The 24,156-nt window shown below is 41.1% G+C and overlaps 1 protein-coding gene across 8 annotated transcripts in view; it reads right to left on the bottom strand.

Moving 5' to 3' along the window:
* FAM135A (family with sequence similarity 135 member A) overlaps nt 1-23,448 on the bottom strand; it is an 83,282-nt gene extending 59,834 nt beyond the window's left edge. For 3 of the 8 annotated variants that reach the window (XR_001876364.1, XM_017824799.1, XM_017824847.1), the window contains exons 1-3: nt 23,343-23,448; nt 9,182-9,267; nt 5,473-5,593 (exon numbers count right to left, since the gene is read on the bottom strand). Coding sequence is in view for 7 of the 8 variants with exons in the window: in XM_017824799.1 (XP_017680288.1) it covers nt 5,473-5,549 (77 nt within the window). In the remaining variant the exon portion in view is untranslated. Of the gene's footprint in view, nt 1-5,472; nt 5,594-9,181; nt 9,268-9,516; nt 9,536-21,396; nt 21,520-22,225; nt 22,245-22,482; nt 22,609-22,959; nt 22,979-23,342 lie in introns of those variants that run through there. The other 5 variants (XM_017824809.1, XM_017824839.1, XM_017824803.1 and 2 more) reach the window with 5 other exon arrangements.
* Nucleotides 23,449-24,156: the final 708 nt, after the last annotated feature.

Below are 24,156 nucleotides of genomic sequence, written 5' to 3'. Positions count from 1 at the left end.
GTCCTGTCACTGGTCACTACAGAGAAGAGATCAGTGCCTGTCCCTCCTCTTCCCTTCATGAGGAAGTTGTAGACTGCAATGAGGTCTCACCTCAGTCTCCTCTTCTCCAGGCTGAACACAACAAGTGACCTCAGTCGCTCCTCACACGCCTTCCCCTCAAGGCCCTTCACCACCTTCGTTGCCCTCCTCTGGACACTCTCTAAGAGCTTAATATCTTTCTTATATTGTGGTGCCCAAAACTGCACACAATATTCAAGGTGAGGCTGCACCAGTGCAGAGCAGAGCAGGACAATCCCCTCCCTCAACTGGCTGGCAATGCTTTGCCTGATGCCCCCCAGGACACGGTTGGCCCTCCTGGCTGCCAGGGCACTGCTGACTCAGATTCAACTTGCCGTTGACCAGGACCCCTAGGTCCCTTTCCATGGTACTGCTTTCCAGACCCTCATTCCCAGTCTGTATGAACATCCAGGGTTGCCCCATCTCAGGTGCAGAATCTGGCCCTTCCCCTTGTTGAACTTCCTGTGGTTGGTGATTGCCCAGTCCTCATATTTGTCAAGGTCTCTCTTGCAGGGCCTCTCTGCCTTCAAGGGATTCAATAGCTCCTCCCAATTTTGTGTCATCTGCAAACTTGCTTAGTATCCCTTCCAGTCCTGAGTCCAAGTCATTTATGAAATATTAGGAAGAAATTCTTTTACCTCAGAGGGTAGCAAGGCACTGGCACAGATTGTGATGCCACAGGAGTTGTGATGCCCCATCCCTGGGAGTGTTCAAGGTCAGGTTGGATGGGGCCCTCAGCAATCTAGTCTAGTAAAAGGTGTCCCTGCCCATAACAGGGGGGTTGGAACTAGATGATCTTTAAGGTCCCTTCCAACCCAAACCATCCTATGATTCTATGAAAAACTTGCTGAGACTACTAAGCCAGTATCAATCCACAAGACATACCGCTGGTCATCAGCTGGAAGTTGCACTTTGCACCACTGACCACAACTCTTTGAGCTCAATCATCCAACCAATTTTCCATTAAACTCATTCTCCTCTTGTACAGCCAAGCTACGTTATGTTTCCTTTGTATTTATAAAAGGTCAGTACTACAGAGCCCAAACCTTACTGGAGCTTTTATGAGCTAAAATGACAAAATAGCCTGAAGCCTCACTATCTCAAACCATCATTCTCAAAGGTCCCAAAAAATTACATTTCTTTTATTCATTTTGTCACACAATACTCACATATCAATCACTATTTGGGCAAATATTCCTATCATCACATCCCACTAGTTCAAAATAAAAATTGTGTGAAGCCTTATTTGATTGTAACAACAGATAAAAATAAACCAACGGAACTACCTGGATCAAGTTGGGTTTTAAGCAGGTGACACAGAGTTATAAGAAAACACAATGAAAGAGCTGTATTAGATAAGGATGCTACTTAACTATTATTACCACATACTTTTTCAACTTACAGCTACAGTGCCACCTTCAGAAGTTAACCACCAGAATACAGGGACACACTAGAACCACAGACATAGGGACAACCTTTCTTGAACTAAGTAAGAAGGAGGGAGCCATGCATCCAGACAAATAGTGTTACTAGAATTAAGTGTCTGCACTATTTCCCCTCCTTAGAATAATAACAACTACCTAAATGTAAAGCAAATAGTCTGTTTCAAAAGGTTACTTAGGAGAATAACATGGTTATAACCCTTCTGATCTTGAGTTAAATACTATGAGAAATTTTGGCTCAGTCTGCACTACTAATTGGTTTAGATTAGCAGAGTGGTTTTGAGGCACTTTCCCCAATGACTCTGGTTTGCTGCAAGCTGGTTCAGCTCCCTGAGAGCTTTCCACTCAGATTACCTGGATGACTCCTGAAGGAAGCTGAACTACTCTGATTTACCTGTCACAAAATGCACCTCAAGCCCTGGGGGGACAAAGAGGTCTGAACCAACTACCGATATGCACAACTTCAAAGTACACTCATGATACAAAACATCTGGTCCAGAGAACAAGACGAAAATTACTCTGAAGTAACCTTGGGACCACACAGATATAGGGACATCAACACTGCTTCTAGTCATTCATTCTTTAAGTACCAAATTTAATCGTTAAGTGTAAAAACAGTCATAAGTGCTTCTGGCAACTGTAGTGTCACTGCAGATATAGATCCAAGAAAATATGATACAGTTGGCAGATTTCTTCAAACAGTTATAAAAGCAGGAAGAGAGAAAAATGGGTTTTATTGGATATTGGGGTATGTGGACCCTACAGGGAAGGTAGTAGGGAATGTGTCACGAATTCCAATGACCAAACTCAGTCAGTTCATAATTAATAAAAGGGACAAAAGATTAACATCTAAAAATAGTTCAGGGTGAACTTTCAGACTGACAGATTAATTCAAAGCACATGACAAAGCTGTTAAGAAAAACCAAAACTGATCAGACAGAAACTTAGGCTGGAAATTATGACGTCTCCAATAGTCAAACAAGTGAGAATCTGGATTCACTCGCCAAGAGAACAGTGTGGATAAAAATCTACTAAGTTTTAAGAAGGAGTTTGATGAACTCAGTGTGATTAATTACAACAGCCGACATTTTATCCCATACAATTCAGAAGGTCATGATGCTTCTAACACATCAGACAGGCATGCTAAGCTCAGTAGGCTTGAATGAACACAACCCAAAACAAACACAGAATACAATCAATTCTGTACTTGATTTTTGGTGAGAGAAACACAGCGGCAGTCCAAAAATAGGAAGCCAATAATGAAACTAAAGATTTCCTTTTCTGTTCATTCAATCTATTATCCCAGAGCTCCTCCAGCAGTGTAAGTATTACATCCTGTCTCAAACAAATACAAAGACATTTCCCTAGAAAAATACTAGAATTTACCCAAATTGAATTTATTGCAATACTCGCATTTCTTGGTCTTTCAAATTATTCTGGAAACTCTCTCTTCTTCCTGACATTAATTTCTAAGGGAACATGCCCAGAGTTAAAGATTCAGCTTGAACCAGAAAGGCAGTATCTCCTCATGTCACATTTCTCATTATGTCAGCATTCCACCCTCCGAACTTGCCCTGTGAATTTATTGCTTTTTCAAGAGTAAGCTAAAAAGAAACATGCCCAGTAAAGCATTGGTAATTATATTGCTGTGCTTTGCTTCTCAGTTACCTTACTGAGGAATCATTTGAATTGTAAGGTTAAGACAACCAAAACACTTTCTTCTGTTCAGGTTCTCTACTGGAGTGTAAACATGCTGCCATGTTCTACCCTCTCCTTCCCCACTAATTCAAGAGATTAAAAAAGGCTACAGTTCAACAGACAGTGCTTTTTTGTTGAAGTAATTAGAATATTCTCAGAATATTCCCAGACCTCTTAGGCCTTCCTTAATCCTCCTCTTCCAATGAACAGTGAAATTACGATTTTTCCTAAAAAGGGGACATAGATGTTTGTTTGCATATACTTTGACTGCAAATAGTAGCAAGCATAATGGGTCATAACTTCTGTCAGTACCAGTTGTATGTCAAATTTAGAGAAAAATTAGCTTTAATAAAATATAGATGAGAACTAACAGTTAAATGGCAAAGATGGAGGCTAGATAGCCAAGACATGATTCATAACTATTTTATGCCTCTTTCTCCTAAGCTCCTTTCCAATGCTACTTTTTTTATATCGCTCTTGCCCAAAATCTCCATCTCAGAGGGCTAATACAAGGTGAAAGAACTATGTGCATCCCAAAGCAATAAAACTATCCTGTTAGCTTTCATCAGCTCACCACGTCAGAAGAAAAAAAGAAAAAAATCAAAACCCCAACAAAAACAATACCCTGCCACACACACACACATGCCTTGAATTATGACAAGACTAAAAACAAGCCTGTATTTTTCTATTACTAAAATGTTCCTAAGGAAAATTATTCTACAATGTTTTGGAAAAAGGAGCTATCATAAATCACCACTGATATATACTGTTCCCTCTCCGTAAGCACTGACACAGCCTCAATTAGACTTATCTAACATAAACATCGTAAGAACTAACAAGTATTTTTACTGTAGTCTGTTGGAAGATTGACAGAAAGGCAATGTACCGCAACACGAGATGACCAAAACCTCTAATAACTTGAAAATAAGCTACAAAGCGTTATTTCCTGCACAGCCATGGGAAACAAGGACCTTAGAAAGTAATCTGGGACAGTCAGGTAATATTAAATGAAAGGAATGTGAAAAAGACTTCTACAGAGTCCAGGTGGAGTCAGAAGAGAGTCTAATGAGGCAGGATGGAGTCCTGTGTAACTGTGGAGGCACAGCATAGTACAAAGAGAGAAGTAGGTGAAGTTCTCAGTCCCAAACTGATAAATGAGTAAGTTAATTGGGGCAATAACATTTTTAAAAGATTCAAGAGAAACATCTATCATATTTCAAACAAAAGGGATTACAGAAATTAAGATACAAAAGGGTAAAAGCCTGGATAAGAATATAATGTACTCTCCATATCTACAGTTTTCCCCTCTTCTCCAATTAGACAAACATACCGTATTACAACCAAAGTTTTAAGCCAGAATACTTGAGTACTTACTTTTAATTCCTAGAAAGAATATGACTTTCCAGTCATGAGAGACTGGACTGTTAATGGTTAATGACTTAAAACAATTGTGGAAGCATCAGTGTGCCACAGCTGGGTGAGATGGTGCCTTTTATCATGGTAATTGTTGCCCCTTACCCAACTCTGCTCAGTTGTAAAACTTCCTCCCCTTCCTTGGGGAAGGTCTGATGGAGCATAACTGGCTCAACTGCACTGACATGAGAAGCAGCTGCCATGTCTTCGAAGGGGTCATAAACCATCAAAGATCCCTAAAGCACCCCCAGAATCATTTTCTGAGGCCTTTCACCAGAGGACTGAAAACTGCCCCCACCCAGGGGAGGTACCAGGCATTCCCACCTGGCCTGAACATATATTAATCCATCAGACTTTGTTTTTCATGGGCTTCTTCCCCCATGCCCAACAGAACAAGATAGATCAAGACTTCAAATAACCACTTAGACCAATGGACAACTAAACCGCAACAATAAAGTCTACGGGTGGTGATACATTCTTACTATTATCCTTTCTTTCTTTTCACTTACATATTTTCTTAAGTGCTTTCATATTGCCATATTACTGTAGATAATAATAACCAAAACAGCCACATACCTGCTTTCAATTGCAACCAAATTATTCTAAAATAAACCCTAGATGTATATATATATATACAAACACCAGTCATACAGTGTCTTTCACTCTAATTCACCCCAAGGGATCTACTGGCAAGAACCCAACTTACTTGTGCCTTCAGGGGTGGGTTGTAAGGAATAAAAAAACTTCAAATCACTATAAAAGCAGTAACACATGAAGCAACACTTCATGACAGAGTACCCATCAAGGTCTTTCCATCATCAGCCATGCAATGCAGTAAAGTTTGAAAGAACACACTACCTACCCTCTTTGAAACAAATCAACATTGAAGAATTTGTGGAGCTCCACGGAGAATTCTACCATAGCCTGAACTTCACTCATGTTTATAAGGATGAAGAAGTTAAAACTTGTCAGCACCTCAGTTACTGAAAACAAACAGAAAACACACTATTTAGAACACAAGCTGGAGATAATGTCTATCGGGTCCTACAAAGGACAATGCTTATATACAATTTTGCACAGCTTTCTTAAACATGCAGACCCTGAGGTAAACAATAATATAGGCTGTACCAAATCCAGTCCACAGTAACTTCTATCTTTGTTGTGAAGGAATTGTTATCACAGAACCATCTCAACACATTGTTAGCATAATACGATTCTGGCATTTACTGATATCTACATACTGCAAGTCTGCTCTGGTACTTGGCTGGATAGGGAAAAATACTGCCATCAAGGAGACAGAGAGAGGATAGGCTGCTTCCAGCCCTTGTTGATGCAGAATGACCATGCAGGCAGCAGTGCCTCAATGCTGGCATGAAGACAGGAGAGCTGAATAACAGCATAGCCAAACAGTAAAGAGAAAGTGTCTGACCAGGTCACATAGGCTTTAGGATGGAGAGATTCTAGAGGGAAGGTAGGAATTAAGGAGGGAAACATGCCTATTTATAGTCAATTTTTTCTTAGGAGTAAGGTGTTAATACTCACTCTCATCTTCACAGACTGGCAAGTTCCTGCTAATTTACAACTGCCTGCTGATACCTAAGTTAAAATCCTATAGACTTTACCAAGTTCTGTTGGTTTTCCTTCAACAATATCAACTAGATTAATAAAACAGACTACACTTTCTGTGAACACTTGTCTTCAAACTTAACAGTTCCTGAAACTACTGTCTGTTTTGGGGACTAAGTTAACGAAAAAAACTAGATTAGACTATCTTTTATGCATATTAGCACATTTTTGCTGGGTTTAATGCAGAAGCAGTAAACATTGAAAAAACTTACCTGTCTGGAGCCTGAATGGATTATGGGGGGTTTTGTTTCTAAAATTTTCAACATGCATTTGGGTGTTTGTGAAGTAGCAAGCAGTACTACTGAGACTGAAACAGAAGAGCTGGCAAAAAATGTCATCACCACAGCACCTGAAAGCAAGTTACCTTTAGGGGCAACCTCTAGCCTACCAGCTAAGTTATCTTACCATATGACTCAAGGTAAGATTTACCTCTCTGTACTCACTCTAGAGGAGCTGGAAGGCTTCAGCCCCCACAGCACAGGTCTAGATTTTTAACTATAAACAAGAGGCTAATTCCGACCTTGGTTTAAGAGCCAATACAGGGACCCTGCAAGGACTTTACAAAAATACAGAAACAGTATGTTACTGAAGTAACAGTGGACAGGGGAAAACGAATTTTGCTGCTGAAGCTATTAGGACAACATGAAGAACTCAGATCAAGGGCCCCTACTACAGCATCTAGATCACACTATTAACCCAGCCTGCCTACAAATCCTGTCATCATTCAAATTTCAATCCGAAAGTCAAGAGATTAACTGAATGATGTCACAGTTTTGCTACAGACTGCAATGTTAGGACTGGCACTGATAACCTACAGGGCTTTGTAGCAATTCCCTCTTCCACTGCTTTGTCTATAGGATTGAGTAGGGATGTCCTCAGTGGTCTTAAAAGCTATAATCAAGATGTTCTGCACTGTAATTCTCTGGGGTTGCCATACCACATTATCACATGGGCACCACCTACCAAAGTCCAAGTATATGTTCTGTAAATGGAACCTGAGCTACTGCACAGCAGAGCTCCAGAGCTCCTAATCCCACTGTGACCCTGGGCTGCCAAGCAACAAATCCTGTGGGCTGTGCATGAAATTGTCCAATATCTCAAAAAGGAACCCACTTTAAAACACTCAGGAAAAAGCAAAAGGACTTAAAGTAAGGATGCCATGGGGCAGTCTCATCCAGTTTGCATTTTAATGAAACTACATTCTCGTGTGAAGAAGACATCACATGGCTCTGACTTCCTGGCACAATGAGTGGTGCTACATCCCTGAACAGTTTGCCTCCACTAAGAAAAGGGAAGACTGTTCCTGCAAGAGTTGTCCCTCCATACCCCAGCAGCAAGACTCAGAACAATTCAGAACTAGTCCAATTAGACAAGTTCAAAGGTCCATTTTATGAACGAGTTAATTAAACAAAAAAAGCTAAGAGAGCTATATCTTGTATAACTGCCAAAAGCGTTGCCCAGTGAACTTGTGGTATTCCTATTGTGTCTAATACGGCTCTAGCTGGGGCCACTCCCTCCCTCCTCTATCAAGCTTACTTAGCACCCCCAACCAGCCCACTAAAAATCACCTGGGCTGGCAATTTTTCCCTGCAGACCAAGCACAGGGTCCAGCAAGCACAGGACTGCATGACACACCACCATATATTTTAGTCCAGTTAACACAGCCCTTGCTATCAACAGTATCCAGAAAAGCAGCATCTGTGCCACACTCCAGGATCAAGTGCAAAACCAGTAAGAAATGTGAGGCCCAGTTCGCAGAACGGCACACCCAGCAAGCACTGCTGCAGGTAACTGGGGCTGCAGTCTATCACCTGACTACTGAGAATGGCTTTTTCTTTGTAGAGCATCAGCTTGTTCCACGTGCACCTTAAACTGGGAGAAGGAGAACATTCACTGCCCTAGGCTGACACAAACCACAGACTTTTCTGCAAGTCTTTCATATCAGTGCAAAAGAAAACAGTGTTCTGTGAACTATAAAATAGAAAATGTTATGCGGTAATTAAATATTTTAAAGGAGAAACTCAACTTGGACAAAGTCTTAAATTTTGTACGCTAATCATACAAAAGCCAACAAAAAACTCATGTAGAAGTATGTACTTATATAGATTCCTTTCAAATCTACAGCTAAAATTTCACAAACTTTAATTACATCAAAATTGCACAACTCATTTTAATACTTAAAGAGTTTATTGTGGTATTTTAAAGCACATCATTAGCATTCAGAAACGAAGCTATTACACTGCACATTTGTTCTGTCTGCCTGTAAGAAGCAAAACAATCCTTCAGTAGGAGCTCTCCACATATGACAAACAGAGTTTAATGCAGCACATAAAGCCATTTCAGAAGGTCTGATAATAAATGAGAACATCCTAATACACAGAACAGAAGGTTTCTAAACTTTTGGTAGCTACTTAACATTTATAATCAAAACATTTCACTATTCAAAAGTATTTACAGAACTGAGAGTAAACATCTCCAAAAGTTAAAATATCAGTTAAAGCCACTTGATCCTAAGTTGAGGACCAAACTTTTCTTTCACACTTCTGGGGGTTTATTTATTTTCCTAAGCTGAAAAATTTCCTACATATTGTGGCCAGTCCATGCTCTCCCCACATTCGCTCACCACTTCTTTAGTTATCCAAGCTAATCTTTCCTGAGGTCACAATACAAAATAGATCACAGGATATCAGATTTTAAAGGTCCATCTGAAGGAAAAAATGTTTCCCGAGTCTATATTTTTTCTAAATTGAGCATATCAGTGCTACTTTACAGCAGCCGCACCAGAGCATTTGAGAATGCACTAAAAAGACAGAATCCTTCTAAACCAGCTTTGTTTTCAGAGAAATGCTTGTGTAATGCTGCCATTAATCTAGTTACTTGTATTGGGAAATGCAAGACAACACTAAGAAACAAAACTGCAAAAAGATGTTCAAAGAATGTCTTACCTGCATTGGTAAATACTCCATTTTAGTATGTTAATCAACCAGTCTTCCAGTTCTTCACTACTGCTGTCGGAAACATATTGCTCCAACTAAAAAACAAACAAGCAAACAAATGTTTTACTAACAGCAGTATCTCTAGAACTTTTCAGTACTCATGTTATTTGTTCCCTTTTCTTGCATCCTAAGAACAATCTTTATCATGACCTCTCCAGCAGTCATAAATGTACTGCCTATGAGCATTCTCCAGTCTGCCCTTGGGTCCTGCACTGAATTTTCAGCTCTTTGCAAGTGTACCAGTCTGATAACTATTTTTACAAAATAAAGTAAAAAACCAGAACCTCTCGTGAAGCCAGTGCTCTGGCAAAGCTGACACTGCCATGTCTTGTCAAACTATCCCTGTCTTCACCCAGGAATTCTAAAATCCAGCTCCCAGAGGACTTTGGTACCTCCCCAGCCACCCCACAGTCTCCCCAATCTTCAGAAAGGCTCTAAGCTCACCAGCAGCAACACAGCAATGAAGAGGTAGGAAGATATTCTGGCCTGAGTCATCAAATACAGCTCATGCCCCCACGCAGTCTTACATAGCTACCAGGGAGGAGACAACTTATAGAAAAAGGTCTGATGAGATTCTCCTGGTAAATCTTATGTTCCTTCTCCACAGGAAACAAAATTCAGGGGACAAGGAGGAGAGCCTTAAGACCAAGAACTCACTTTCTTAGAGCAAACATCACAGGTAAGTCAACACCACAACTGTCCCTGTCCTGATCAAGCACTACCTTAAAACTGTTTATTTGAAAAAACATAATAAAAAATCAAAAATCTCACTTTTATCTGATGACCTTTAGATTCCAAACACATAGAAAAGAGAATGCTTAGCTCTCCCCTCCTAGAGGAACTTTGCATCCTTTCTGTATGTATGTTTCAAAGAAATACAAACACAAAATCTATTACAGCTTGTGCAGGCAAGCTGTGAAACTTAACTGGTTTTGTCTCAGCTTCAGAGCAAAGAAAACAGAGAAAGCAGAGCATAAAAAAATACATTATCTGGAATTTTCTAAAATAGAATTCACTTGTGCATGTCATGTGTGGTATTCTATCTTTGATACCATAAATTACCAATAATGACCGAGTAAAATCCTGATACTATAATACTGCATAGAAATGGCACCAACACTTATTCTATCTGTTTAACAATGCATTACAGCCTATGTCATACCAGTTCCCTTTTAAAGAGGACTAAGTTCCTTTTTAAGAGAGAGAGAAAGAGAACACACAATCTTTTCTAATCTTAGATTTAGTATTTTATATCCAGTGGAAATCAAAAGCAAAACTACAGAATCTGCACATGAAAATACAGCAAAGTGTTCACTTTCCTTGTCTTCTTTTAGCTGCTCATTTAACATTCTTCAAGTAATATTTTTCCTCTAAGTTGCAGCAGGAGCTTTGTACACTTCCATCCCTGAACTTTTTTTTACCCGTCTTCTTCCCCTTTATGCTCAGAGACCCAGCACCTGCCAACAGAAATTCAGCCACCATTTATCTCTGTGCTGATGACTCACAGGTTTGTCCCCCCACCTGAGAACTGCCTTCAATTCCAATTTTAGTTGTTTCTTGGACACTGTTTGCAGCTGAAACTTAGTGTGGCAAGAACAAAGTTCTTGACCTGACCAGCAAGGCTATTCCTAATGTCCAATTTCTGAGTGTGCATACTAGCACAATCTGACTGTAAACCTAGACGATATTTTTCATTTAATTTTCTCTAGGTGCTCATAAACTTTGGCAAGACTATGCAGAAGACCTGCCAACTTTTTCTGCATGTGATTAAAAATATGTCCCATCTATCCATACAGCCAAAACTCATCCAAGCTAATATCCTCTTTTATTTTAATTACTGTGAGGCTGAAAAAGCATAATTCACTGCATGTACTAGTTCAGCATGGTGCTGCAAAGAACCAGCCTGTTATTTTGATCATTTCAGCTCCCTCTGCATCCCCTGCAGAGAGAGCCTGGACTACTGCATCAAGCATAACTCCTCCTGTCCTTTGAAATCCTTTCGCAGCTGTGCAGCACATGGTATCACAGTGTTCTGGTTGAGACCAGAGCTTCCCAGCACTACAAATAAACCTTGCTTTTCCATAATTAAAAAGGTGAGTGGTAGAAAAGAACTGGTAATTGAATTTTGAATTGCATAATCATCATGTTGTAAAACAAGGAAACAAACAAACAAACAAATCCCTTAAGTGGAAATATCTAAGAGACCTTATTAAATTCATTACCCAATTTTAAAAAGACAACAAGACCATCACTAGAAAAATACTTCAGAACAGACTGCTTTTTATCAGGATTTACTCATTTACTTTTTTTGAAGCTTCACAAGTATAAATAATTATGTGAAGTAAATAACCACATGTAAATAGAGTTGAACACTGACCTAATTTCATGGGTTCATGGTAAAAACTCAACTATTGAAGTCTTCATCATGCCTGCTTCTCTAAGCCCAAACTACTTCCCAACCAACCACAAGGTTTGATTCTGACAAAGCTAATGCAAGATATCTACGGCACTTAAATGGGCTATATAAACAATCAACTTAATCAGGCATTAAAATTCAATTTTTCATACTTTTTGCTTCAAATTTAGCACCAATATCTCGTCCTCTATGCAGCACACTGATAAAAACAACACACTCACTACTTTGAGCTGACAACTTGATTATTCCCACTGAGCATAGAAGTCATTAAGATGTTGCACTTATTTCTTTTTTTCTCCCCTATTAATAGATCATACCCATGATACAATAATTCATCTTGAACATTTATTAGGCTTATTCCCTTCTATGCTAACATTGGGCTTTGTCTGTCTGACAAATGACATGTTATTTCTAAGCTTCCTCATTAAAAAGTTTAACATGGAAAGTTCTGTGAGCAGTACAGTTAAAAGCTCACTGTCTTATCAATGTGTCCTCCCTCCTCCACCACAACCCCTGCTGCAAAACAGACCCAATGTTTGCAGATTTCTGAATTTTTCCTCCCAGTACAGGCACTAACTGCAGTGTCTTCTCTCTTCAGCCAACAATTTACACCAAACAAAAACTGCATCATCTCTGAGATCCCTTCTCCTCTTTGCAATGGTTTCAATAGTAATTTGCAAAGAAAATGGAAACAGAACATGAGCAAACCAAACTAAATGTTTTACTTGCCTTTTACAAAGACTTACCCTAAAAACAAAATCCACATTTTAAAAGTTATGATTAAAAGACAATGAAATAACTGGCACAAATGTGACAGCTTTTGAGTCAGAAACTGCTAAAATGGAGCATTTTGACGAAAAGCAGTAGCAGTTCCGGATATGTGCTACCACACTATGCCAGCCACTTTGTCCCACTTTGGTCCCATGCACTGGCTGAGTGAGAAAAATGAACCAAATACTACCACACACTCATACTAAGAACCAAGGAGAGTGGACAATGTAAATCAGCAGTAAAGCTGAGCTACCTCAAAAACAGTAAAGAAAATAACTACATCTAACTACAGCAGAAGTAATGTATCTAGACATACATCTGCAAATGTAGAAATAAATCTGTAAATTAATTCCTTGTTTCACTTATCATCTTCCATGAGTGAACTCACAACCTATCTTTTCCTAACAATCCACTCAAAGAGCAATAGAGGGAGAAAAGCAAAATGAAGTGCTTACACTAAATAATCAAATAAAAGTCTTTTGGAACTTTATATAAAAAGCATAAAAGGATCTTACAGTAAATTTAAAAAAACAAACAAATGATAAATTGCAGGCTGCAGTATTTTCACTTAAAAACCCAAACTCCACAGCTTAATACATTCACCTTCTCATAATCTCAAAAATTTATGAAGGATGCACCAGGTAAGAATTAATAAAGTAGGAGAGGGAAGCTTACTAAACTAATTTGATTCTGCCCAACTGAATACGTTCTTCATAAAACATTAAGGGTCTGTCTAAGTGTACATAAAATATACTTCATTTTCCTATTTATACAAAGGAAGAAAGCTCCCACTCTTTGAATCCCATGTCCTAAGCAATGTTATTAAATGAAAAATAATTTTACATGGGTGAATGAATGTGGCATTAAAATGTCTGCAATGACTGTTAATGTCATTACTCTGCCATATTTTATGAATCAAAAGAGTCTCCAAAAGAAAGTTGCAATTTCTGTCCCACCCCAAGCAAACCTACTGTCAAAAAAATAAAGCTTTTATTTCAAGAGAAATGAAAAATAAATCTAACTGTATATGATCAGTAAATTATTTTAATAGGTAATAATTCTGTATTATTGTCCTTTGAATAAAAAAAAAATATTTTACAGAGTTGAGTCATTGTTCCGATACCTGCTGTTAGGTCATGCTTTGACAAGACAGTAAATACAGTTTAGATTTGATGGGTTGATTTTGTATTGGAAGGCTTTATGCCAAATAGTTACTGTATTTCCTCCCACAGCAAGCATTAAGTCAGCACAAATGATATATTGCACACTCTTATTAACTTAAGAAATGTGATAGCTTGGCTGCCTGATCAAAGTTACATTAGGGGATAATCTGATAGTAAATCTGATCCAGGATCAGTGGTCACAAAACCACTTCCTTGGTAGTTCCTGCAGTAATAGCATCTGTGGTGATAGGCTGGATGGGTCAACACAGAAAAACAGTGACTGCCAGGACTTTCTTACAAATGTAAGTTCTTTCAGAAATATGCAGGAGTACTCTATTAAAAGCTGTTTTATTTTTCAACACCTGATGTTAATAACCCACTAAAAAGTCAGCTGATTTGGGGCTGGCTACTACATCTTTAAAAATATAATCCTTGATATCATTTTTTTTCATGGAATCACAGTATCATTACAGTTAGAAAAGACCTCTAAGATCATCAAATCCAAACCCTTAACCAAACACTGTCATCTTCACCACTAAACCGTGTCCTCAAGTGCCAATTCCACACATTTTTTTTAACAATTCCAGGGACTGTGATACCACCACTGCCCTAGGCAGCTTGTTCCAATGCCTGACCACATTTCAGTGAAGAAATTTTTCCTGTCTAAACATTACTTGGCACAATATGAGGCCATTTCCTCTCACTGTCACTTGTTACTACTTGGGAGAAGAAACCAAGCCCCACCTGGCTACAAGCTCCTTTCAGGTCGTTGTAGAGAGTGACAGAGTCTCCCCTGAGTCTCCTATTCTCCAGGCTAAACAACCACAGCTCCCTCAGCTGCTCCTTAATAAGACTTGGTCTCCAGACCCTTCACCAGCTTGTTGTGCTTCTCTGGTCACACTTCAGCACCTCAATGTCTTTCTTGTAGCGAGGGCCCAAAACTGAACACAGTATTTATTTGAGATGTGGCTTCACCAGTGCCAAGTACAGGGGGATGATCACTGGCCTGGCCCCGCTGGCCACACTATTTCCAATTTCCTTGTAGCCTGGCTTCCAGTTTCCTACCACTTCAACAAAATTAATCGAGGTAAGCATTACAGCACATAAATCTAAGTTAAAAGTTTGATTCTTTGATTTTTCAATGCAAAAAACACCCCAAACCAAAAAACTCTAGAAATACAAAACACTGTTTTTAGCTTCTTATATCTGTCCCGTCTTTATTCAATACCCATCAGAGAAAAGTCACAGATTTTTATTTTGTTCTTTCTTTGTTGATGATTTTCTGACCATAAGTCTTCTAAGACCCTCTCTGCAACTCTTCTGTTACACAAAACATGCACTAATTTTATAGTCAAATCCATATTATTCTAGTATAAAGTGCAATTTAGTTATGGTTGAATGATACAACTGTAAAGTTGAAGGACAATTAGGCAGACTACCACTGCAAGCAATGACCTAATGATGTCATAGAAAAGTATTTCAGAATGTGCATTAAAGCTTTTCAAAAACATATTGTAGCAAACAAACACCGACATGTCAATTTGGCCAAAGATTTTAAGCTCTCTCGATGCATGCTTATCTTAATACTGACCAGGTGAGGAAGAGCCATATATCTCTCTGCAACCCCAGGTAGCATCTCCAGCAACTTACGTGCTGCTCACTTCCAAATCTAAGAGCTTCAAGTCGAAACATATCTAAACTTCAAAGTTCACATGGCTATTACTACAACAAGTCAAGCACAAGTTTTTAATGCTCTATCCTCGATGTTCCCCACTCTCTTTTCTACTACTGAAGCCTGGAGCAAAACAGATCTGACCCAACAGCAAAAAAAACCCTCAACAACCAAACCAAACAAGTAACACATGCTCCCCCCTCCAAGAAAAAAACACAATAAAATTAAATCACTCCCTTCTTTCCTTTAGCTGTTTTAGAAGAGAAGAGAATAAACACAGTACATACAGTGCTTTTTTAATTGACAAATACTCAGGAAAAGAAGTTTCTGAAGAAACAAATGTCAAGTAAAGACAACACTGATCAAAGATAATTGTCATGGTAGCTTGAACAAACTGAGCAGAGTTCAGCATACAAGGAAGACTGGATGTCAGTAAGCACCACGAGAAAACAGCACATTACATATCATGAGCAGTAAAGTCTTTTAAGTTATTTCTCTCTGTTACCCTTGCAGACTTGCTCGCTCGTATGCCACAAACAGCCATCTCTGCAATTGTACTGGCAGTTGTGGGGGGCAAAAAGCTCATAAGCGCTAAAAAAAACCTTTACAGCTATTTTGGAGGTTACTTTGTAAATTTTGTGAGGTTGTTGTTTTGTTTTTTTTAATAATTTAAACAGCAACATTTCACTGATTTAAATACAGCTCCACAAACAGCTGCACTGATCTATCTGAAAGAGTACACCTACAATAACATCTAGCCCTGAAGAAGTGAGGAAGGGCAAAGCAAGAATTTAAGCCAACTTTGCCTGTGGAACTAAATGAAATCTTCCACACCAGCAACAGCTTCAGAAGTTTCTATCCCAGGTGCTCATTCACATCTTCATAGCAGCAGTATATCGCCCCCACAACACTGCCAACACAGTGCTTGTGGGACAGCATTTTAAAATTAATTAGTTACCGTTTTAGAATAATCTATTTTTGCAGGGCTTGATCAGATCACTTCCTTATCCGGTTTCAAAGCACAGCTCCACAAATAGCTGTGCCATCGCAGCGCGGGGAAGGGAAGCAAGCGGTAGCACAGCACAGCAGTTCCCTGGCCAGTTGTACCCTCATCCTGCCTTGCCTCCATAAGCCACAGCCTTGGCACAGCAAAGCAAAGAGTGGCAAGGTGAGAGAAACTGCCCCTTCTCACAGCCATTCCTGAGTCAGTATTTTTATCCTCCATTCCTTCCTTTTATTCACCTCAAAAGTTGAACAGTAATCCCCTCCCGCCCCACTTCCTCCATGGAAGGACACAACCCTAGAGCCCAAGCGACAGCCCAGTCTAACCTCTACCCTGTTCCATAGGGCGTGTCCTGCTCCCTACTCACAGGCCTGGCTTCCCAGGGAGGAAACCTCTCACCTGGGAACCCCGCCTGGCAACCCAGACCATTTCTTTCATGAAGGAAGCACAGAAGGATGGAAAGCGGAGCAGCTCTCAGCAGCTTTGTCCCAACAGGCCCAGATACACTCTCTGCCTGCAGTTACCAACTGACAGCTGGCATCGGGAGACAGGAACAATTTTTGCTGTAGAAGGGCTCTTCTGCTCCCTGTCACGGAGGAGAGAGACAGGGCCACCTTAGTTACCACAGCCTGCTCTACCTGAGCTCCACAGGCCGTAACCCTCCATCATGGCACTGGCATTGCTCCCTCCTCACTACAGTGCCAGAATACCTTGCTTAAAGAGTCACTATTAAAAGACAAATATACCAGCCTTACCAAATCCAAATTCAAGTTTTGCCTTTGTTTATTGTGCAGCTTGAAGGCTTCATGCCCCTCTCACCTTCTACTCCCTGTGTGGCATTTCACTAACAGAACAACGCTGATGTGTGAGAAGCTGCTAAAAACACTGACACAAACCTAAAATGGCACAGCTCTGTTTCCAAAATAACATACTGGAAACAAAACAAATCTAATGATCTCCTTCAGTAACTTCAATGGGTAGATCTGAAGGGTTACATCAAAACAAATCAGCAAACTGATTTCTGAATTAGCTTGAACTATCACCAATGCTATTTAAACAATTTTTGACAATGTTTTACATGGAACAGTTTTTGTTCACTCCTTTTCTCCTACCATTTACTTGTCATGCTTAGTCAGAAATTCTTGTACTAACATTTTGTAACCATTAAATCCCTTATATGCTGCTTTAATATTTGCTACAAGTAGAATAAGCAAAACCACGTATTAAATACGGTATAACACATCCAGGGGAAAAAGGCCCACCAACCAGGAACCAAAGTCATCAGAGGCTTTCCCCACCCTGCCGACAGCATGGCTGATTGGTTTTCAAACAGCTCATTGTTCCTTCCTGTCCTATCTGAGAAGGACAAACTGACAGCTCACCATACGGACTTGCCATGAAAATTCATCTTTTTAGCTAAACACCAACAGCTTTTACATTTTTGAATCAAAAGGCAGGTAACACATCTGTTAGAGCTTCTAGTCGCGGACCCAAATTCAGCCCAAACATCTGTAGCATTAGCTGGCATTCAATCCAATTTCAGAGACATACAATGCACTTTCCATAGAAGAGGCTGTCTCTTAAGAATATGCAAAGTAAGATTAACAGCAGGTAAAACCCTATGGCTCAGAGCTTCTGCCTCAGGAACAGCTTTCGTTAGAAAGGGCTTTCATTACAAAAAGAAGTCCAGCACAATAGAATGGCTGCAAACTTGGAGATCTAAGTCTTGACTTCCACATTAAGGTCTAGTATTGACCTCATCCTTACAAGGTTTTTTCCTCTAAGCTATTTTACACGTAAAGCAGTGAAACACATGTTTTCTACTATGCCTCACTGTCTCAGTACTTCAAATATCCTCAGTACCTTCACACAATTTGGTCTGATTATTTCATCAAGGTGAGGGACTGAAGGTCAGAGGTGCATGAAATCATAGGCCCCTAGAATTAACTGATAGCTGGTATAACCCCAAAAATTCAGAAAATCTTTTAAAAATATATATGTGCATTTACAGAAAGCTAGATGGGCCACATATAAATAGGCAGGCAAGCAATTTTAATTTAGTTTAAAAGCACTAGATACACAAATACTACTACCTCTACTACTAAAACCCAGCAGCATTAATTACATGGTTTTTTACATGGAAATACACAATCATTATGCAGAAAAATCAGCAAGTGATAACTGAACTGACAGCCTAGGAAGAAAGTACAGTTTCTTCTGCAGAAGCGCAGATACTACCACATTTCTGTTGTAAATTTCAATAGAAAAAAGACAAAAGATATACTGCAAGCCATTCTGATATGAAAATTTAAAGGGAAACCTCATTTATTTAGAAAATCATCTAAAGCATAAAGAGAATTCAGTTTATTTTATAGCTAGAAAGCACTACAAGCTTATCTCTCTTGACATCCTTTATGCAACAGGTAAGGAGTGATTTATGGCATGATCAGTAACAGGGATTAATTCATGAGGTCACAGCACGTGAACAAGGTTGTGATTATAGTGGGCAGACTTACATCTGGAAAACAAACAAGTTTATTATTTCAGATATCAGAAGCCAAGTGTAAGGCTTCCTGCACAACTAACTGACAAATGCTGTAGATTTCTTCTTAATTCTAAGAATTTGAGGGTGTGCTGTGCACAGGTTTGTGATTTATTTTATAAATGAGATTCAAAAAACCATATTCATACATAGATATGTATAAATATTTATAATTACATAGTATTAGAGGTAACAATTTTTTAACTTTTCATTTGAAAATTAAAAATAGCAAAATATGAATGTATTGCTTTTTTTCTGAGACAAGACATGCAATTCAGAAATGTGGACATGTTTTATTTATTTTTAGTAAGAAATACTGGTGAGATTTTGTATCTTGTTTCCAACAAAACTGCTCAAGATTTTTTGCAATGATAATGTTCCCAATTCCAAAATATCTACAGAAAATCCACTCAGAAAAAAATAGTACTGAAACCGTTTAGCAAAAAATAGAATTGATGTTATTTCAATTTGCTTTAGCTTTTTCAACTTTTGTTCTTCTTGTAAGTTGAGCTCTGCGAGGTTTGATTCTGTTCTTTATTTCTCTGCCTCTTCTTTCCAAGAATAGTGCTGTCCTGCTTGAAGTAAACACAATTGGCTCACCTGACTTCTTCCTGACCCCAAACCATGGCAAACTTATTTCCTCCCTTTCAGTTTTTTTTTTCATGTATAGTCTTTGTTGTATATTCTTGTTACCACGAAGGTTCCATGAATTGTTCTTCAAGGAAGACAATTTGTACAACAGACTTCTACAAATATCAGCAATACTACATTACCAACATACCAACCACCTTTGCTAAAAATGAATGTATAAATACTTTTAACCACTATGTTAATACTTCTGCAGTGACTGAGTTGTCTATACACAATACTTAATGAGATGTATCCCATGAATGAATGTGTTCAAAAGGTGCTTAGTAAAATGCTAGAGAAGGCCAAAATCAGCAGATGCATAATGAACATAAAATCAGGTGTCTTGCCACAGAGAAAACACGTGGTGCATTAACGTCAACAGAACGTAAGGATACTTTGTTTTGCCTAGCTGTGGCAGAAAAATATGGAAGTAGCATTTATTCAGAAGCATAGTCTGATTCTAGCAAGCTCACAAGCAACCAAAAAAATCGCATTTTTCCAACTTTTTCATTCGGAGGGAAAACAAAGGCAAGATTAAATAATTCATAATTCAAGAAACTCTAAGTTATGCTCATAGTTAACCAAAAGCATTTATGTGCTGTTACTTGAGCCAGGAATACTTATTTTGTCTACAAGCTCTCTGAGCCAATGGCCTGTCAGAAGTACCTGATATACAACAGCAGGCTGGCAAAACAAATATCCATCAGGAACAACTGCTGGTCAACACACAGGTGCTACTCATCTATCCTGTTATGAAAGCAATTAAAGCTCTAGTGAGACTATATTTTTCATACAGAGGAAAAGGGGACACACAGAGCATAGGACGAAACATTTAGCAAGCAAGCATGAGAAGTACTGGCCTTTATCAATAACAACTTCAAATACTGAAACAAGGTCAACAGTAACAAAAATGCACAACCGTTGATTATAATTCTCACACTGAGATCCATCTTTGGTACAAGCTGAACTTTCACAGATGTTCAGGACAGCACCCAGGCCAGGAAAGAGACACCAGTACTCTTAGCATCACATTAATAAATATTTAGGTATCTGCCTCCTAGGTTGGTATAGATAGCTAGGTTCTCTTCAAAGAAAAAAAATGTACAAGAGTCAGAGTTCAGACAGGGCTCCCATATCTTCACCTACAGTAGTTCAAAACCTTACCATTCACAATAATCTGCCTCGCCCCTCTGCGAGGGTTTACTTTTTGTGCACCTTCCCAACTAGACTGTGGCATTCATATTTCAATCTAATCACTTCCAGCAAGAGAAGCTCGTACCAAACCACCAGATTGTAAACCAGTGAGCATGAGATACTGATAGAAACATCCTGTCAGAGAGTGTTTATGTCTGAAAACCACAACCAAGTCCACCAGAACCTGACAGAGTCTTTCTCAGCACAGAACTGATTAGTGAGGTCAACAGGGAATGCTAGAGAGAGCAATGGATCTCAGTTTTCATGTCTCTCCCTGCTTGGGAACTGTATTCACGAATTCTTCTATGTGAGAAAAAAATGACAGAGACAATCCTGGAACTGAGCTCTGAAATCCAGGTACTTTCAAGTGAAATGTTAAAACCACAAAACTGGAACGTCAGGTAATACTGTCATATCCATCATCAGGGCTTCAGAAGAGATGCAAGGGGTCTTCTGAAATCTGAACTGAGCCCAAGGTGTTATTTTTGCAGTTTTGCTGAACTCAAAACAGAAGTAAAATCTATTGCAATGGTATTAAATTGAATCAATAAATGTGCTGGGTTGTCTGGCACATTTTCAAAACCACAGTTTTGAAGACAGATTTCTGCTGCTGTGTGCAGCTGATTACTATATTACTGATTCATGCCAAACCTTACCCAGGCCAGTAGTAATGACCGTAATCTGAAGTGAAAATAACAAATCAATTTTATTAATACAGTGTTAATTTAAGAACAAAAATAGTATTTTCACATATTATACCAGTCAACTCTTACCAGCTTTCTAGGATCGTATTTCACATAAGGGACACTGAAACCCCTCCAAATAATGAGCTTGAATTCATATTCTCTGACTTTTATCGGTTACCAAAGGAAAGCTGAAGAATGGACTTATGCTACCTACAGGAGGAAAAATGAGAGGTGGGAAAAGGGAAGCAAGCTGGTCCATCCAAGGAAAATGCAGACTAAGATTTATAGCTGTGCTCTGACATACCAAATGCAGGTATTCAGACTGTGGCTACTGGCACAGTCATATGGAAGAAACAGAGAAAGATGACAATTCTGTGCTTCATTCATTTAAAGTATTTGCAAAGATACAGCCAGAGCCTGGATTATTGTCCACTTCCTACAGAACAGTGTTTTCAGTTCTAATGGGCAATGAATTGTTGAATGAAATAATAAAAACTATGCTGAAATACCTAATTTGCTCCTCCACAAATCCAAAACTTTTTCATTGTAAAAAAGCTGTAATGTTCCAGCAAAGCAGAGCTTTACTGAACCAGGTTGGGGCTGTGCCATTTATCCCTTAGCACGGGCCCAGCAGTTTTATCTTCACAATCAAAATGCTAAGTAGGAACTACTTAATGGATGAAAATGTAATACATTCCCTTCCAGAGTAATAGATGCAGTAACATTCACTAGTTATTGGTGCAGCAAACTAAAAAGCGGTGCATGTGGATTTTAGCTCAGGCTTTGCCTATGTATAAGACAACATTAAGCTAATAGAATTAATCACTTAAAAAACAAAGCAAATCCCAGTAACACATATTAGACATTTATGCCCATTTATATAATAAATGTAAGATCTCAAACAGTAGCTTGTTACCTTTCAGTCAGCAAAATCCACCGCAAGCAGGAGAAAGGGAAAGTGGGCTTAAACAATTCAGCAAATTTAGTTTATAACATCAACATGACTGCAAATCCCCCAATTACAATTTTTTAAGATCTGTTATGCTATGCAGCTGCTCTTCCAAGTGGTATGTTTAACACATAATCATCAAATAAAGCTTTCAAATAAGTTCTGCTGGAAATTTTGCTTAAAATAATACAAGAAGGAAAGATTATTTCCACCAGAGCGCTTACTGATCATGCAAATCCTGCTGTTAGCACTCTGGTCGTTAACTAAGCCCTGACGAGATCCCACGGGCGGTAACAGGGGTTACGAGCATCTGCTGAAGGCAGGGCCCGGCTGGACCACAGCGCCCTGCCCGCACCGTGCCCCGCACCGCCCGCGTTCCGCAGGACACGGGCCGTGCCCGCTCGGACCGGGCGGGCGAGAGCCGCCAGTGCCGCCCTTGGCGCACCAGGAAATAGTTATTCCTAACAGTTACTCCTAACGCTCGGTCAGCAACTTTCCACACCGCACGCAAAAAGCGATATTAAAAACCAACCAACTATATATATATATAACGCCCCCCACCTCCGTTTCAAACCCTGTGAGAATCCAGTATTTCTCAGGAAGGGAAGGAGGGGAAAGGCAGCACCGCCTCCGGCTGTCCCAGTACCGCGCCCGGCACTCGGGCACTTCGCGGCGGGGACGAGCTGGACATTTTTTCTGACCTATTTTCGGCGTCGCCTCGGAGCGATAAACAATCAAAAGCGGTGGCGAAACGCTGCCCAGGCAGGAACTTCCCCAGCCACGAGCCGCTCCCGGGGGCAACAAGCAGCCCCCGCCAAGGGCTCGGGGGGACCGTCCTCTGCCTCGCGGTGGAGGGGGGCGAGCCCGCCGTGCCGAACGCCACTTAGCCGGGCTGGGGGGAGGCTCCCGAGGTTTTCCTGCCAGGATGCGGGGAGGGGGAGGTTCAGCCCGACACAAACAAGTGCCCGGCCCGCCATGCCGGCGAGCATGCCGCCTGTTCCAGTCCTGCGGTAGGGGTCGGGACACGGTCCTGCCGCTCTGCCCCACCGCCCCCGCGCCCCCCTCGCCGCTCCCCCGCACCGACCTGGGACACAAAGGAGCGGCCGCCGATCGCCCGCGCTCCCCGCGGAGTCCAGGCCGCGGCAGCACCGGGATGGCGTAGCGCAGGCATCCGACGCCAGCGCCTGCTGCTCCCGCGGCGGCCCGAGCCGCCCGCGCCCGCGCTGCGCTGGGCGGGGAGGGGAGAGAAGGAGGGGGGGCCCTGGGAGCCGGGCGCCGCTTCCTGCACTCCGGCGCCCAGGGGCGGCGGGTGGTGGAGCCGACGCCTGGGGGCCGCGTTCGCCGCTAAGCAGAGGCCGGCGGCAGCGGCCGCATCCTCGGCTCCTCCGCCGGGCTTTCCGCGCCGCCTCCCTCCGGCTCCGAGAAGTCGCCCGTGCGGCTCCTGCGGCGGCCGCTCCTGGCAGCCGGAGCCGCGGCCCGTGCTCGTGCTCCCCCTGCCGCCCCGCCGGGCCGGGCTCCTCCCGCGGCTCCTCGGGCCGGGCTGGGGCGGCCCCGAAAGGCCGGGAGACCCCCGGGGGCGGGAGGAACGGGCCCACTCGGGCTTGCCGCGGGGTGCTTTCCTCCCGCGGCCGCTCCTCGAGAGTCCCCTTCGTGGCGCACGCTGGAAGGCGGGGGAGGCCTCCCTTCCTGCAGCGGCCGCCAGCGCTGCCTGCCCGGCACCCGTGTCCCGGCCTGGGCGCGGGGCCGTGCAGGGAGCAGCCCGCGGGGGAAAGGCTCCCCAGCGTGGTGGGGCAGCGGAGGGACACCCTGAGCCGTGGGGCACCTGCCAGGCTGCAGGACTGGAGATAATGAACCCTCGTGGGGAAAAAGTTCGCATTCCTGGAGTAAGACCTTTTATA

Source organism: Lepidothrix coronata, unplaced genomic scaffold, assembly GCF_001604755.1.
Source record: "Lepidothrix coronata isolate B3197 unplaced genomic scaffold, Lepidothrix_coronata-1.0 Scaffold4, whole genome shotgun sequence".
Classification (NCBI taxonomy): Eukaryota; Metazoa; Chordata; class Aves; order Passeriformes; family Pipridae; genus Lepidothrix; species Lepidothrix coronata.
The sequence above is the reverse complement of the archived record's forward strand: the minus strand, read 5'-3'. Positions and strand labels throughout refer to the sequence as shown.